This window comes from Somniosus microcephalus, chromosome 26 (genome assembly GCF_052327205.1).
Source record: "Somniosus microcephalus isolate GS21.2 chromosome 26, FLI_Smic_1.0, whole genome shotgun sequence".
Classification (NCBI taxonomy): Eukaryota; Metazoa; Chordata; class Chondrichthyes; order Squaliformes; family Somniosidae; genus Somniosus; species Somniosus microcephalus.
This window is the reverse complement of record NC_141012.1, coordinates 14,691,911-14,704,949: the sequence shown is the minus strand read 5'-3', so window position 1 is coordinate 14,704,949 and position 13,039 is coordinate 14,691,911. Positions and strand designations below refer to the sequence as shown.

The 13,039-nt window shown below is 49.4% G+C and overlaps 1 protein-coding gene across 2 annotated transcripts in view; it reads left to right on the top strand.

Annotated features, from left to right (window-relative positions):
• LOC147100313 (E3 ubiquitin-protein ligase DZIP3-like) overlaps window positions 1-13,039 on the top strand; it is an 85,429-nt gene that overhangs the window by 47,138 nt on the left and 25,252 nt on the right. Inside the window, exons 21-26 of one of the 2 annotated variants that reach the window (XM_085967874.1) lie at window positions 3,302-3,495; window positions 6,732-6,803; window positions 7,746-7,802; window positions 8,594-8,658; window positions 10,141-10,192; window positions 12,315-12,425. In XM_085967874.1, the coding sequence (XP_085824000.1) occupies window positions 3,302-3,495; window positions 6,732-6,803; window positions 7,746-7,802; window positions 8,594-8,658; window positions 10,141-10,192; window positions 12,315-12,425 (551 nt within the window). The remainder of the gene's footprint in view (window positions 1-3,301; window positions 3,496-6,731; window positions 6,804-7,745; window positions 7,803-8,593; window positions 8,659-10,140; window positions 10,193-12,314; window positions 12,426-13,039) is intronic. The other variant, XM_085967875.1, reaches the window with a different exon arrangement.

Sequence of the window (13,039 nt, the reverse complement as noted above, 5' to 3'; positions counted from 1 at the left end):
TTCAGCCCCACAAAACTCCCCCGAGATATCTGCGCTCCTCTAATTCTGCCCTCTTGAGCATCTTTGATTATAATCGCTCAACCTTTGGTGGCCGTGCCCTAAGCTCTGGAGATCCCTCTCTAAACCTCTCCGCCTCTCTACCTCTCTTTCGTCCTTTAAGACGCTCCTTAAAACCTACCTCTTTAAGCTTTTGGTCACCTGCCCTAATTTCTCCTTCTGTGGCTCAGTGTCAAATTTGTTGTCTTACAGTACTCCTGTGCAGCGCCTTGGGACGTTTTACTACGTTGAAGGCGCTATATAAATACAAGTTGTTCCCTGTAATTTTTTGTTGGGTGCGTGGGTCACGTGGCCCATTCAGTTTTTCGCACATGCGCGGTTATTTCCTTTGTAAAGCTGGTGAGGGGCCTGCGCGGGGCCTTCAGACCATTGTGGGCCGCGTGACTGCACAGCTTAACGGGAACGTTGGTTGGCTTGTGTTATATCTGAAAGCCTAGCGGCAGCACCTCGGCCTTCTCAAGATATTTCTGGCCCAGTGCGATCCCCAATAGGATGTTGGTGCTTTTTGTTTTTGCGAGGTAAGCTTAGAAAAGGTTGGTGTAAAGAAAAGAAGCCGGGGAGTGTCTGACTTGGGAGGTGCTGTGCCCAACAACAACAACAACAATTTGCATTTATATGGCGCTTTTAACGTCGTAAAATGTCCCAAGGTGCTTCACAGGAGCGTTTTCAAACAAAGTTTGACACCGAGCCACATGAGGAGTTATTAGGAGGTAGGTTTTAAGGAGCGTCTTAAAGGAGGAAAGAGAGTTTTTAAAATTCGTTCCTGGGATGTGGGCGTGGTTGGCAAGGCCGGCATTTATTGCCCATCCCTAATTGCCCCTTGAGAAGGTGGTGGTGAGCTGCCTTCTTGAACCGCTGCAGTCCGTGTGGTGAAGGTACTCCCACAGTGCTGTGAGGGAGGGAGTCCCAGGATTTTGACCCAGCGACGATGAAGGATCGGCGATATACTTCCAAGTCAGGTAGAGAGGCGGAGAGGTTTCGGGAGGGAAATCCAGAGCTCAGGACCTCGGGGGCTGAAGGCACGGCCGCCAATGGTAAAGTGTAATCCCAGTGCGGGATTGAGCCATGCAGACTCGATTGGACGAAGAATGAGCCTTTGGAGCAGTCGGAACAAATCCGCCTCTGAGTCAGAAGGGGCAGCGTCCGGACCCCCGTCCCCCACCCCCCAGACAGCCCCAGCGGGTGGAGATCGAAGCTTCGGCTCCGCACTCTGCCCAGACATCCAGTGAGATACTCGCGTCACATCTCAGAAGTATGCCTTCCCATCTCCTCCCCTATCATATGGGTTTTTGGGGGCCTATACAAACCCTCCCGCCATATAGGACTAACTATCCTATAAGGCTGGAATAAAGCTGCATGTGGCCGCAGAAGGAGTCTGTCAGACTGTTAATCAGCCTGTGTTTCCTTCCATTACTTCACGCTGTTCTCTCCAAGGGAAGAGGGTGAAGATATGAAAACAGCGGCTAGAATTAATCTCAGGCAGGGCTCTAGCAGGGTCTGTACAATTGACCTCCATGCTATTAGGTTGGGTAAGGGGGAAAGCTTGTCTCGGGGGGGGGGGGGGGGGGGGGGCCTGCTCCTGAATTGTACTCCTACAGCCACCACTGGGGGTTAGTTGACCATACTCCGGCATGAGTCAGTGCCCTCAGGAGGGGCGAATATTGGAGGGGAAAGTGAGGCACTGAGGTCAAGGTTGAGATTGATCAAGGCTCCCACTGAGAACGGCAAATCCCACAAGCATCCCGGCCAAGAGAGTTGTTCCCTAGATGTGGAGGAAAGCGTTCTGAAGAAATGGAGCCCACAACATAAATTGTCCCCGGACCAGGATTAACATCAGGATCACTGACCTGTGGGATTTCAACCCATTACATACAGATTTTGAAAACATTTATAAGCATCACAGAGAGCATGCACAGGCTTTTTACTTCTGCAGATGCAGTCCCTACCTGAAGGGGCAACCAGATTTAGCACTGTTCTCCACAGAGGTATATAGAGTGCCCCTCTCTTCCAGAGGGATTTCACTATTGTATATTTATATATTGATATTTAGGCTTTATTTGTCCCTGCCCCTAGATAGGACCAGGCTGTTGTCCCCTCTTCTTGTGGTTCCGTTTATTCAGACCTGTGTTTCCCCCATTGGCGTTTCTGGTGTTGACCCTTCTTCAGGATCTGGTTCTGGCTGGGAGAAGAGAGAGCATGTGTCTCTATACCTAGGGTGTTGCCTGTGATTTCTTTTTTTTAATCTCTGAGCTGTCTGGATTTTATTTTATATTTTCCGCAATTATGGTTTATTCCTGTGCATCTTTCCGTGCCTTTTCATTGCCTCACTGAGATGATCTCCATGCGTCATCCGCCACTTCTGACCTCTGTAGCTCAATTTTGCAAAAAAGCAAAACTTGTTTGGAGCTATTTAACTACTTACGGCCTCTCAGACAGGACTCATCAGTCCTCAGACTTTTACCTGTTATTCCCTTTCTCCCACCCGCCCCGCCCAAAGCCTTTCCACCATCTACAAGGCACAAGTCAGGAGTGTGATGGAATACTCTCCACTTGCCTGGATGAGTGCAGCTCCAACAAGAAGCTCGACACCATCCAGGACAAAGCAGCCCGTTTGATTGGCACCCCATCCACCACCTTAAGCATTCACTCCCTCCACCACCGACGTACCGTGGCTGCAGTGTGTACCATCTACAAGATGCACTGCAGCAACTCACCAAGGCTTCTTCGGCAGCACCTCCCAAACCCGCGACCTCTTCCACCGAGAAGTACAAGGGCAGCAGGCGCATGGAAACACCGCCACCTCCAAGTTCCCCTCCAAGTCACACACCATCCTGACTTAAAATATATCGCCGATCCTTCATCGTCGCTGGGTCAAAATCCTGGAACTCCCTGCCTAACGGCACTGTGGGAGTACGTTCACCACACGGACTGCAGCGGTTCAAGAAGGCGGCTCACCACCACCTTCTCGAGGGCAATTAGGGATGGGCAATAAATGCTGGGTCTTGTCAGCAACGCCCACATCCCGTGAAAGAATTAACAAAAAATGGCCAGCCCTGTTAAGGTGCTCTCACATTTATGGATCTGACCCGTCCCCTCTGTGTTCAGGTGTTGACGGCATTTCCAGCATTTTCAATTTTTCTTTTTTTAAAAGCTGCTTTTCTGTACAGATTAACAGCGCACCAGGAACTAACTACAAAGCAACTGATCGCAGGAGTATTCTTCTAACGCTCTCTTAACGTTGCAGAAACGGGGGCAAAGTCCACGGAGACGCTGAAAATGTGGGAGAGCAAAACGGAGTCTCTGTCGGGAGTAAAGGAAATTCTTAGACTGCAAAAAGACACATCCACACCCGATAAGAAGAACGATAACGAAACCGAAAAGGAATTGGGTGCCGGGGAAGACGGGCAGACTGGACTGGATCAAGATGTCACCGAAGAGGTAGGATGGGAACTTTCAAAGCTCACCCAGGGTTTAGGGAACGGTAGCATCGTGGTTATGTTACTAGTAATCCAGAGGCCTGGACTAATGATCGAAAAACGTGAGTTCAAATCCCACCACGGCAGCTGAGGAATTTAAATTCGGTTAATTAAATAAATCTGGAATAAAAAGCTAGTACAGGAAACTTTCGATTTACCGGCACCTAAATGACCGGAAATCTCGGTTAACCGGCAAAATTCAGGAGTAGGTTTTACTTCATATTGTATTTGCCTTCCTCCGTCTGTTGCTGTGCAAGGGTGTGGCTGCAGCTGTTGCTGAGCTACAGAGACGCTTGGAACTTGTGGCCATTGTTCTACACTTGTTGCTAAGCAACAGGGTTTGTTGCTGTATACGGAGCTCTCAGCTCTGTATCTTTTACTATAGCGTTCGGATATCCGGAATTTTTGATGAACCGGCACCACGTCGGTCCCGTCCGTGCCGGATAAAAAAAAGTTTCCTGTATCAGTAATGGTGACCATGAAACTGTTGTAGAAACCCACCTGGTTCACTAATGTCCTTTTTAGGGAAGGAAATCTGGCCTATACGTGACTCCCGATCCACAGCAATGTGCTTGACTCTTAACTGGCCTAGCAAGCCACTCAGTTGTACCAAACTGCTACGACACATCACACGGACTGCAGCGGTTCAAGAAGGCAGCTCACCACCAACTTCTCGAGGGCAATTAGGGAATGGGCAATAAATGCTGGGCCTTGCCAGCGACGCCCACATCCCATGAACGAATTTTTAAAAATAACCTCAAACTCTTAAGTAAAATACATGCTGTAAACGCACAGCAGGTCTCTCTAAAAGGGAAAGAAAGTTTCTGTGTCGGGGGTCTCACCTTCATCAGAACTTTCACTGTCTTTCGGAGACTGGTTGTGCATTTCTTCAGCTTTTCTATTAACACTTTTTTTTTCACCAACCTCCCTCCCAGATTTGAAGTGTTTTTCTCCCGTTCTTGCCCGTGTGCATTCCCCGGCTGATAGAGCGGGTGAGCGGGCAGGTGGCCAGGCTTCCATTACGCCTCTGGCAATTCTCATTGAGAATTTTTCTGATGGGATTGCGGGGTGGGGGGGGGGGCGGTGGATGTGACTGGCGTTGTGTCTCCCTCCCCTGGGCTGAGGGCCTGGCCTCCACTCGGCACCTCCATTGGCGGTGGGAATGGTTGGCTCGCTACTTGGAGGATTGGGGAGCGTGAACTCGCTTCCTGACGCCTCATGCCACGGTCAATATTCCCCCCTCTTTTTTTGGGGGGGGGGGGGCCCAGCGAGGCTCCTGTAACGGGCGTGCGCATTTATTCTATTTAAAAGCCGGCTCACTGGCTGCGCGGGAATGCAACTTGTCGGGAACATTGGGAACAGTGCATCAGGGCCTTCACTAAGCTGCCATCACAATGTGGGACTATTCAGCGTTTACACAATGTGAACATCAGCGTACAACACCGCGGGTTTGGTTCGATGTCACATAGAAACATAGAAGATAGGAGCAGGAGTAGGCCATTCGGCCCCTCGAGCCCGCTCCGCCATTTAATGCGATCATGGCTGATCATCCAAATTCAGTACCCTGTCCCTGCTTTCTCCCCATACCCCTTGATCCCTTTAGCCTTAAGAAATATATCTAACTCCTTCTTGAATATATTTAATGAATTGACCTCAACTGCCTTCTGTGGTAGAGAATTCCACAGGTTCACCGCTCTCGGTGAAGAAATTCCTCCTCATCTCAGTCCCAAATGGCTTACCCCTTATCTTTAGACTGTGACCCCTGGTTCTGGACTCCCCGGCCATCGGGAACATCCTTCCTGCATCTAGTCTGTCTAGTCCTGTTAGAATTTTATAAGTTTCAATGAGATCCCCTCTCATTCTTCTAAACTCTAGCGAATACAAGCCCAATCGACTCAATCTCTCCTCTTACGTCATTCCTGCCATCCCAGGTATCAGTCTGGTGAATCTTCGCTGCACTCCCTCCATGGCAAGAACATCCTTCCTCAGATAAGGATGCGGCATAAAGTAGTACGCCCCAACAACTGGAGTGTATGAATGCAGGAAAAAAAGTTGAGTTGGGTGGGGTGGGTGGGAAGCAACTTGTGTATTTACTTCTTCACTATTTTCCTTTCTTCTGTAACCATGGTGAGATAGACACTTCAGGGATGATTTTCCTGACCCGTCGCCCCATTGGATGCCCATTTTCCCCGATGCATAAGTCGGGAAAACAGGGCGGCTACCCGGTGAAACCGATCTCGACTTCCTTTACATTGCCGCTGGATGTCTGGCTCTTTTCTTGGGGGTGGAGCTGGGCCTGTGCCGAGTAGCCATGGTAACGAGGCCTGAAGGGTGGTTCCAGGCCTCCCGTCTCCTCTTCCACACTGACTGCCCAGTAGACGCTCAGGATCAGAGTTAAGCCCTGCCAGGGAGCCAGGCCCCGCACTGGGGTGATCCTGGGCCAAGCAGGAAAATGTGGCCCCTCATCCATTCCAATGTACTTCCTTTCTCCAACTTGATCATCAATCCGGAATCTTCTCCACCCTTTGGAATTCATGACCTTTTGTCATTGTTGACTCGTTTGTACCCGGAAGGGGTAGGTCGGGTGTTTTTCATCTGAGCTGTGTCTATAGTTAGCTTTCTCATGTCTTTAAAAAAAAAAAAAATGATGTTTGCTTATTTTCGTTATTAGTACACTTTCCCCCACCCCCATCACCTTTGTTTTCCTTCTAATTCATGACTGAGATCGATAGATTTTTGGATATTAATAGAATCAAAGGATATGGCGATAGTTCGGGAAGGTGGAGTTGAGGTCGAAGATCAGCCATGATCTTATTGAATGGCGGAGCAGGCTCGAATGGCCGACTCCTACTCCTATTTCTTATGTTCACCCACCAGCTGAGAGCAGGATTCAAACCCAGGTCGCCCATTCACGTCGCACCTTTTTGTTTAATATAAAAGAAGTAATTCATTTTGACTTCCTGTGTCTGAGTAGAAAGGACTTTCAGGTGATCAGTAGGGAAGAACCTTAAATGTTGTTCCCCTCCCTGGCATGGGACACTGAGCCCAATTGTATCATCCGTACCTGTGGGCTTGACTTGGCGCATACAGGGGATCTACCCTGAGGCCTTCCTGGTCCATGTGGATCAGGAGATCACTGGATTAACTCACTGAGCCATCGAGGGAGCTCATCATTTTTCTCTCTTCTCAATCTTGCAGGAAATTTCAGTTTCATCGCAAGTAACGGGGAAAGTGGAGGGAGGTTCAAGGCCATCGGAGCCGCAGTACTCGGTAAGTTACTGGGTCCCGTTCTCCCTGTGTGTGGTAGAAGCTGTGTGTGGGAGGCTCTTTGATATGGACCAAGGGATATGGGGATAGGGCGGGAAAGTGGAGTTTATTGAATGGCGGAGTACCCTCGAAGGGCCGAATCCTACTCCTGTTTCTTATGGACCAACCATAGTTCTCTCTCTGGTCTTCTTTCCTGCCACATTCAGTATGAAAGAAAGACTTGCATTTCTATAGTGCCTTTCACGACCACCGGATGTCCCAAAGCACTTTACAGCCAATGAAGTACTTTTTGAAGTGCAGTCACTGTTGTAATGTGGGAAACGCGGCAGCCAGTTTGCGCACAGCAAGCTCCCACAAACAGCGATGTGATCATGACCAGATAATCTGTTTTTTTTTCATGCTGATTGAGGGATAAATATTGGCCAGGACACCGGGGATAACTCCCCCTGCTCTAACTCCCCCTGCTCTTCTTCGAAATGGCGCCATACCTTGTGGGCTTGACTTGATCTTTTACGTCCACCTTTGAGAGAGCAGATGGGGCCTCGGTTTAACATCTCATCCGAAAGACGGCACCTCCGACAGTGCAGCACTCCCCATCAGTACTGCGCTGGAGTGTCAGCCTGGATTTTTGTGCTCAAATCTCTGGAGTGGCACTTGAACTCAGAAGCGAGAGTATGGAGGTACTACGCCCCCTCCTTCCAACACACGCATATCCCCACTCCCCAGAATCTCTCCCCAAGGTGGTGTAACTCAGTGGAGTGGCAGGACTGAAACTGTGCTCCATCGCTTCTGCTGCTTTGTTTCCCCAGAGACTTATAAAGACAATAATTCGAGCAGCATGGGCAATCATTGGTTACGTTCCCCCACATCCAGGGGTCCAACTACATTTCGCCTTGAAGTTTTTTGACAGAATCTAATTTTAAAAAAAAACAATTTTAATTGCAGAATGACCCCCAGAAAACCAGCCGGAAGAAGAAGAAGAAAAAGACCAAAGGGAAAAAGGTAATTTTAGCTTACTTTCCGATTCTCATTCCTATTCTCCAAGTCTGCAAGGCATTGTAACTTGCTGGGGTACAATTCCACGGGGACCAGTTGTTCTCTCTAGCACTTCGTCCAAGTGGCCATTCTTTATGTGTGAGTTTAAACAGTGAGCGCAGACAAACTATTTGAACAACAATTACTTGTATTTATGTAGCGCCTTTAACATTGTAAAACATCCCAATGCGCTTCACAGGAGCAATTATCAATCAAACTTTGACACCAAGCCACATATGGAGATATTAGGGACAGGTGACCAAACGATTGGTCAAGGAGGTAGGTTTTAAGGAGCGTCTTAAAGGAGGAGAGAGAGAGAGAAGCGGAGAGGTTTAGGGAGGGAATCCCAGCGCTTGGGGCCTGGGCAGCTGAAGGCGCGGCCGCCAGTGTCATGAAGGCATCACAGCCTGATTGAAGGGAGGTGTTCAGTTGGAATCCACGTGGTTTGATTGAATCCTGTCGTCGCGCACTTTCAAGGAACAGCAATGCTAGCTGGTTGTCTTCTTCCTGCTCCCCGGCCTGCGGACACCGAGGCCCATTCTATCTCCCCGGCTGACGTAAGCTGATTCAGCACGGAGCAGCGCTCGAGCTGGGCCACTGTATGGTTCAGTACGGCACTGGGCTGTGCACTTACCCACTTGGTCAGCGGGGGGAGCCCTGACTCACAGTATCTTTATAAATTACAGATGACTGTTTTCAAAGTGTAAAATAAACAGTGCCCTTTTTTTTCCCCCCCTCCCGCACATTGCGTTTCCCAGAAGGCGATACTTCCCATTGAGAACATCAGTGAGAAGGACGTGGAGAGCACTGCAGACGAGGACAGGTACAGTAGTAACGGAGGCCGCACACCCTGGTCAGACGGGCAGTCGTACCTGCTCCCTTATTAAGTGGCTGGGATGAAATTATGGCCGAGATGAAATTATGGTTCAAACGTGATTCTCCGTGCAGTTGCTGTCAGACAGGAATCTACAAAGGGGTCATATTTAAGAAGGATAGATAGATTTCTAGGCGCAAAAGGCATGAAGGGGTATGGGGACGGAGCGGGAATATGGTATTGAGATAGAGGATCAGCCATGATCATTTTGAATGGCGGAGCAGGCTTGAAGGGCCAAATGGCCGACTCCTGCTCCTATGTTTCTATGTCCAACGTTCTCTGTAATTTTTTTAGGCCCTGCGGACCATTCAAAATACGGCGCATGCGCAGTTTTTACATTGAAAAGCCGGCTGCGCGGGTTCCCTGGAGCGCGGCCGCACAGCTTACAGGGAACGTTGGTCGTGACTTCCACACACCTGCACCGCCCTTGCATAAATCCATGGACAGGAACACAAGAACTCGGGGCAGGAGTCGGCCATACGGCCCATCAAGCCTGCTCCGCCATTCTGTAAGATCACGGCTGATCCGCTACCGCCATTCCAGCTGCCCGCCCTGTCCCCGCGCCCCTTGATTCCCTCCTGGAGGGCTGCTCACAGGCTCTCCTAGTCGTGCAGTGCAGCCAGCTGTCGGGGCCATGTGACGAGGAGCTAGATCCGACAAACCTCCCATGTGTTTGTCGCCCTCCTTTCTTCCCGCAGGCAAGCGCCTTGCTTCACTTCTCGCCGCCCGTTACCCCCATCCCTTCTCGCGACGGCAGAACTGAGGTGATGAACTTGGCTTGTGGCCATTAACTTCTCGCTTGCCGCTCCACGACGCACAGAACTGGAACTCCAGCACTTTTGACAGACCAGTACAGCATGCGGTGTCTACAGAACCGTTTGTAACTCTGCTTCCAAAACAGTGAGCAGCAATGTTCCCTTCGGCCTCACAGCTCTCGGGGCCTCCCACGCAGCCGACTCGCCGGCTTTTCAATGCGCTAACCACCCATGCACGGTATTTTGAATGGGCCGTGGACCCAAATAAAATAAGAGGGAACATTGGTGAGCAGCCTTTAACTCCCCCGCCCCCCCTCACCACCCCAAATCACGAGCATTTAGCGACTTGAAATGAGCAGTAATTGTCTTTTTGTCCCCTTCCTGTGTTGACCAGGGGCACAGAAAGCAGGCAAGACATGTAAGAGATGTGTAAAATGCTGCCGCCTGGGGATTGCAGACGACTCTCAAAAATCCCGTCAGCCCGGCGCAGTGTTGCTTTGTCTGCCCAGCTAGTTATTTTGCTTCTGGAGTCCCTGTGTAGCTGGAACCTGTAGCAGGAGCGTGTCCAACAACTGAGACAGACTCTTGGAGTGGCCCCCATATTACCCTTTATTTTACATCTCTCGGAAAATAGCCCAGAGATTGAATGTTGAAAGTGTCTTGTGTTCGCCGACAGGGAGGAGGACGTTTCCCAGGCATCGCAGCAGGAACTCAGAGAGAAGAATGAGGTAGGAATTCTGCCGGACTGCTTGAAATTCAACTCATTTCCTTGATTTTTTTGTTGTTGTTTCCTTTCCTCCTGTTTTGAAGGTGCTGACTCCTTGCTGGGCTTGAGCTTTGAGTGTCTTGAGACCTCTACTGCCTTGTCCCAGTGGCTGATGTTCATGGGTGAGCCCAGACCGTGAGTGTTGGGGTGCTGTTCAACCATGCAGAGCAGCACAGACACAGCCAACCCTGTCCTGACCCACCCAGGATAGCAGTCGGGCCAATGAATCCAGGATGATCCTTCTCTCTCTAGGGAAGGTAGAGGCTAATTGCTGCATCGCAGTCACTGCCCTAGCTGAGAAACAGAAACATAGATGATAGGAACAGGAGTAGGCCATTCGGCCCCTCGAGCCTGCTCCGCCATTTAATGAGATCATGGCTGATCATCCAAACTCAGTACCCTGTCCCTGCTTTCGCCCCATATCCCTTGATCCCTTTAGCCTTAAGAAATATATCTAACTCCTTCTTGAATATATTTAATGAATTGGCCTCAACTGCCTTGTGTGGTAGAGAATTCCATAGGTTCACCACTCTCTGGGTGAAGAAATTCCTCCTCATCTCTGTCCTAAATGGCTTACCCCTTATCCTTAGAGTCCTGGTTCTGGACTCCCCCGCCATCGGGAACATCCTTCCTGCATCTAGTCTGTCCAGTCCTGTTAGAATTTTATAAGTTTCAATGACATCCCCTCTCATTCTTCTAAACTCCAGCGAATATAAGCCCAGTCGACCTAATCTCTCCTCATATGTCATTCCTGCCATCCCAGGTATCAGTCTGGTGAATCTTCGCTGCACTCCCTCCATGGCAAGAACATCCTTCCTCAGATAAGACGACCAAAACTGCACACAATACTCAAGATGTGGTCTCACCAAGGCCCTGTACAACTGCAGCAAGACACCCTTGCTCCTGTACCCGAATTCTCTCGCTATGAAGGCCAACATACCATTTGCCTTTTTAACTGCCTGCATGCTTACCTTCAGCGACTGGTGCACAAGGACACCCAGGTCTCGTTGCACTTCCCCTTCTCCCAATCTATTGCCGTTCAGATAATAATCTGCCTTCCTGAGAGCAGCTAACTGCACAAAGCAGCAACTGAACCCAAAACCTTCTGGCCTCCATACCTTGGCATTACAGCGAGCAGTGTCTGTATCCATTAGACCTCTATTGGCGCTAATCCCACACACTGGTACAAATTGCATATGTGGAATAAGAACATAAGAATTAGGAGCAGGAGTCGGCCATACGGCCCCTCGAGCCTGCTCCACCATTAGTAAGATCATGGCTGATCCTCGACCTCAACTCCATGTTCCCGCCCGAGTCCCATATCCCTTGATTCCCCTAGAGTCCAAAAATCTATCGATCTCCGCCTTGAATATACTCTGACTCAGCATCCACAGCCCTTTGGGGTAGAGAATTCCAAAGATTCACAACCCTCTGAGTAAAGAAATTTCTCCTCATCTCAGTCCTAAATGGCCGACCCCTTATCCTGAGACTGTGACCCCTCGTTCTAGACTCTCCAGCCAGGGGGAAACAACCTCTCAGCATCTACCCTGTCAACCCCCCTCAGAATCTTATATGTTTCAAATTCAGGCAGTTATCCCATATTTGGAATAATCTTTTACTGATCGTGTCCAAAAAGGAATCTATTGCTGTATCCGGCACTTTCCACAGTGGGAGTATGCCCCTTTATTTCCCCTGGAATGCTCTTGGTTGGCCACTCAGGCTGCTGATAAAGCTTCTGTATTCATTTTGGATTTCAGACGATTGGGCTAAACTTGTACCAGTGCGGCTGACTTGTGAAGTTTTTAAACACAAGTCAACAACAAAGGCACATGAGTGAAGACCGTCATCGAGAGGTTGCTGTACGGAGTTTCTCTGTAAAGCTGCAGGTTATAGCTTCCCCCAGGGTCTTTGTGTGTGTGTGGGTGTGTGTATAGATGAAAGGTCGTCCACCTGAAACGTTAACTCTGTTTTTCCCTCCACCGATGCTGCCTGACCTGCTGAGTATTTCCAGCATTTTCTGTTTTTATTTCAGATTTCCAGCACCCGCAGTATTTTGCTTTTGACGTAATGTTACTGTTTATTAGTTTGCAGAGCTGGAGGCCGCGGCGCGAAGGTGGCAGCTGCTGTGTGAAGAGAAGAATGCACAATATGACCAGCTGGTGAAACGGCAGGGAAAGGCACAGGACAGTTACAAGGTCAGTGCTGGAGAGAAAGCAGTCACTGCAGTCGAGGCCCGTTCCGTGCAGACATGTTTTCTTCCTGGCAGATATTTGTCCCTCAGCATCACTTAAAACAGATTATCTGGGTCATTATCACATTGCTATTTGTGGGAGCTTGCTGTGCACAAATTGGCTGCCGTGTTTTGCTACATTACAACAGTGACTACACTTCAAAAGTACTTCATTGGCTGTAAAGCGTTTTGGGATGTCATTGAAACTTATAAAACTCTGACAGGACTGGACAGAGACTAGATGCAGGAAGGATGTTCCCGATGGTCGGGGAGTCCAGAACCAGGGGTCACAGTCTAAGGATAAGGGGTAAGCCATTTAGGACAGAAATGAGGAGGAATTTCTTCACCCAGAGAGTGGTGAACCTGTGGAATTCTCTACCACAGAAGGCAGTGGAGGCCAATTCATTAAATATATTCAAGAAGGAGTTAGATATATTTCTTAAGGCTAAAGGGATCAAGGGGTATGGGGAGAAAGCAGGGACAGGGTACTGAATTTGGATGATCAGCCATGATCTCATTGAATGGCGGAGCAGGCTCGAGGGGTTGAATGGCCTACTCCTGCTCCTATCTTCTATGTTT